Below are 4,228 nucleotides of genomic sequence, written 5' to 3' on the forward strand. Positions count from 1 at the left end.
AGTTGAAAAAGTCTTATTTTAAAGAACTGAGATGGATAATTTCAATGGTTTTTTAACCAGTTTCAAATTTATCAAATAAAAATCTGTCTGATTCTTGTCTAAAAAAGGCAGACTACATACTTTCCATTCATCTTAAAAAAAGGTAGTTTTATTGAGTACTTTTGTTTTTAGTTTGGTACTTTTAGGTTATTTAGCTTGACCAACAGTGTGTTTTTAGTTTTTGGCTCATGTTAATTACTTTTTAAATTTTCTTATAAATTCAGGCCAATTAAGGCTAGATGTAATTGTCAGTTAGTCGCAACTGAAAAACTTGCAGTTGTAAATTTACAAATGGTTTATCATTTTTACCATGAAGCAACCAAAACCTATATTTTAAACTAGATAAAGTTTAACTATTTACAACTTCTTTTTTGCTACTGATAATCAGTTTGTTTATAAGAAAATAAGTAACTTCTAATATAATCTTAAAATATTACTTCTAAAAGATTAAAAAAGACAATGACTTAAAATTATAAACAATTGAACGATGAATAGGTGGTTTAAAAAAAGACATAAACAAATCTAGTACTTTATCCTTATGTAGTAATTATTAGTTTGTTTTGACCGAATTATTTTCAAGAATTATTATGACTATATTATTTGAAACTTGTAGGTTTTATAAGTACTTTGTGTTACAACTTCCAAACCTGAAGCTTAGTTTCAATGGAAAAAGAAACTTATTTGGTTGTAGTATCAATCCACGAAGGAAGAAACTTTTTGTCCAAACCAAAGCATGACCTGATAATTGAATGCAAGTTTGATGGCGAGCTGCTGTCAACAGACCCGGTGGCATGCACTCACAACCCCGATTTCACCACTGAGCTGGCATGGGAAATGGAAAGGAAAGCTCTGCACCAGCACAGAATGCAGCGAACGCCAGTAAAGCTTCAGTGTTACGTAGTTGACCAATTTACTAAAAGCAAGCAGTCTGCTGGATACATACTCTTGGATCTCCGTGGTGTCCAAACTAAAGAGAAACCTGCCAGGTGGTATTCATTGCTTGGAAAGACATCGAGATCAAAACCAGCAATTAGAATATCCATGATTTTGGAAGATGACTCAGTGCAAGATGACAATTCTAATTTCAAGGCGCAAGAAGCTCCTCCCAGAACAATTGTTCCAATGAGCAATGGAGAGCCCATGACAGCTGTTCTTAATCCAGAAAAGGGACACTTTCAAGTTGGTGCAGATAGTCCAGATTGTGAGATATTCATTTTGTCAATTACAGTTGGCTCGCCAAGTAATCTTGACAAGCTTGTCTCTGGAAACAAACTTTTGCCAACAACTTCGTCTGGTTATTTCTTTTACTACACCCTTTTTGGAAGTGATATTACAAATGACCCATTTCATGATTTAATTAATCCTTCATTTACTCCTGAAAGAGCTACAGTTCGTGTTAGAAGTACTGTAAGTATGTTGAAAATCTATTTTTCACAAAATTCAGAGCTAAACGTTCATTTATGTTGTGGTGACTCTTTACTTGGAACAGCAGTAGTTCCTTTTACAAATCTTTTTAATCAAGTGAAGCTAGATGCCCTTGCTAATGAGCCAATCGTTATTAAAGACAACTTTCCACTGAACAAAGATTCTGTTACTGAGAACAATTCAATTCTACCTTCTGTAAATGTGACTGTTTCACTTGGCCATGATGATGTAGATGTGGGCCCAGTTTTAACGTCATCACCTAAGAAAGTGATAAAGCCAAATGATTTAAACAATTTGCCAAAAACTGACAAAAATGTAGTTGCCTGTGCAAGTGAAACTGACGATGATGTGGAAAGCATAATTGCCAGTGATTTGAAAACTAACTCTAAACCAAGCAGTATGACTGTCACTGATACTCACACAAACAACGCAAATCTTGTACATCACTTTAAGTTTAGCATAAACATCAAGTCTATTTCGAAGCTGGATTTGCCCAGAGTATGTAATCTTTTTGTTAAGTACTCTTATCCATTTTTTGGCAGCTCTGCACCAGTGATGACAAAACCAGTAGAGGTCAAAAGGAATTCAGAAACAATTTTACCAAAGTCTTTATGCATATTCAATTTTGCATGCACTAGTTCATCTTTAAGCAATACCTTTTTAACAGTTCCACTGCATTTAGAAGTGTGGCACAAAGACAGAGAAACTAAGGACGTTTTGTTAGGCACTGCTGACTTGTCATTGTCACAAGTTGTAAAAGCAGTCAAGGAAAAAGCAATGACAAAGTTAAGTGGAAACGATGTCATCACAATAAAGCAGTCTTGCAGTGGTCAGCTACCAGTAGTTTCTGGTACTAACAAAAGCATTGCGCTTATAAATGTCTCTGTAAGTTTGGATGATTTCGGACCATCCAAAGAGTATTCAGTCCCTGATCTTGTTAAGTCTCCTCCTAAGTCGCCTGTAAAACAGGCGGCTACGCAGAGAGCTGTTGTAGAAGACAAGCCAATCAGAGAGACAGATGAGTATAAAACCGCGGTTCAACTTGAACTATGGAAATCAGAGCAACAGGAAATATTCAATAAAAGGATGAGGGAGTTTGAAGTGGAGCATTTGAAGCTTCTGTCAGAAGAGTTCAAAAAGCGTGACAGAGAACGCGAGATGCTTGTTGCAAAAAGAGTGTCTGAGTACCAAGAGCTGGAAAAGCAACTTTCAGACACCATCACCAGCTTGGAGAAGAGGGAGCAAGCCGTTTCCAAGAAGGAAGCTGAGATGAAGAGGCTGCAGCAGGACTTTGAGCGGGAAGTGAAGTCTCACAATGATGAGCTCGAGCACAAGACAAAACAGCTCAAGAGTGAGTGCGACAGCAAAGTCAAGCTGGAGATGGACAGGCGGAGACTGTTGGAAGAGCACAACAAAAAGCTGAGCGTGCAAGTTTCCGACCTGGAAAAGAAATACGAGAGCCTGATGAACAACTTTCACGAGTACAAAAACCAAACAACAAGACCTGAAATCCGTTTGGAAGCCGAGCTGAACCTGGCAAAGCTGGAAAAATCCGAACTGGAAAGAAAGTTGGAATCTGTCAACAAATCAAAACTGCACTACAAGCAGCAGTGGGGGAGGACGCTCAGGGAGCTGGCCCTCATGAAAAAACGAGAGCAGGAACACGCGAGAGCCAACCTCAGGTACCAACAGCAAGAGCTTGAAATGCTCAAGCAGCAAGTCACTCAGCCCTCGCCGGAATCCCTTTCACTCGCCAAAGCAGAGCAGGAGAGAATGGAGAAGATGGAGAACGAGATCCGAGTGTTGCGCGAAAACGTCAGCGCAAGCAGCTTGAACAAGCCAACCGAAAGCATAGTGATTCCTCAGCAGTCCAGCATAAACGCGTGCGGAGACGCGCCTGAAGTCATGATGAACGAACGAGTGGCGCGCCTGGTGGACGAGCGGAACACGCTGCTGAAAACCGGCGTCTACTCCAAATCGGACCGCATCATCAGCGAGCTGGACAGGCAGATAAACGAGTGCATGAGGCAAGGCGCGAACGTTGTGTAGTTAGAATATTGATACTTTGTTAGTTGAATCACTGTGATATTGTTTTATAAAGTTTTCTGTGTTTTCTGTTTGGAATATCAACTTTTGACCATCCTTGATTTAAAAAAAATTCTTTTCTTTATAAGTTTAAACATCGATCTTTTTTTTTTCATTATTAAGAGTTTAGTAATTTTATCTTACAACTGACTTATATATATTATATAAAACTAAAAGTACATTTAATAAAATTTTTAAATTTACATTTTAAGAACTTCTGTATTGTTTTTATATGTAATGAGTTTACAAATTTACGAAATTTTAAAAGCGGCCTTTATTTTTATACTTTTCAAACTATGAATATATATTTTCTTTATTAGTTTTATTAAAACTATGTTAAACTGTTTTGTTCGAAGAAATTTTTTTTTAATATACTTTATGTACAACTAATCTGACTAGGTTTTTAAAATGTAGGTTTAAAGATATTTAACTGCTTTTGTGTGGTAATTTATATTTTAATTTTTCCTTAAAATTACTTAGTTATCTTTACATGACTTAATATAATAAGTAAGGCATTAAAACTTTATATCATAAGGTCCATTAAAAAAGATATAGTCATCTAAATTTTCAGTTTTTAGGTAATTTACTACAATATAAGAGTATGTTACTTTATTAATTTTCTTGCTATAAAGCGTAAGTAGTTTTGTATAGTCGGCAGACAACAGATAAAATATAAAAA

At 36.4% G+C, this 4,228-nt stretch overlaps 1 protein-coding gene across 1 annotated transcript; it reads left to right on the top strand.

The window, feature by feature from the left end:
- The first annotated feature begins 658 nt into the window (after positions 1–658).
- LOC145849286 (centrosomal protein of 120 kDa-like) lies at positions 659–3,806 on the top strand. Its single transcript, XM_082954448.1, has one exon. It carries the CDS (start codon positions 703–705, stop codon positions 3,511–3,513), a length of 2,811 nt encoding a protein of 936 aa, XP_082810574.1. The 5' UTR covers positions 659–702; the 3' UTR covers positions 3,514–3,806.
- The last annotated feature ends 422 nt before the right edge of the window (positions 3,807–4,228 follow it).

This window comes from Thalia democratica, chromosome 1, assembly GCF_965202585.1.
Source record: "Thalia democratica chromosome 1, ktThaDemo2.hap1.1, whole genome shotgun sequence".
Lineage (NCBI taxonomy): Eukaryota > Metazoa > Chordata > Thaliacea > Salpida > Salpidae > Thalia > Thalia democratica.

What these genes read in the sequence shown, in the direction of transcription:
- LOC145849286 (XM_082954448.1), top strand. Translation starts at nt 703, where the DNA reads ATGGAAAAAGAAACTTATTTGGTTGTAGTATCAATCCACGAAGGAAGA.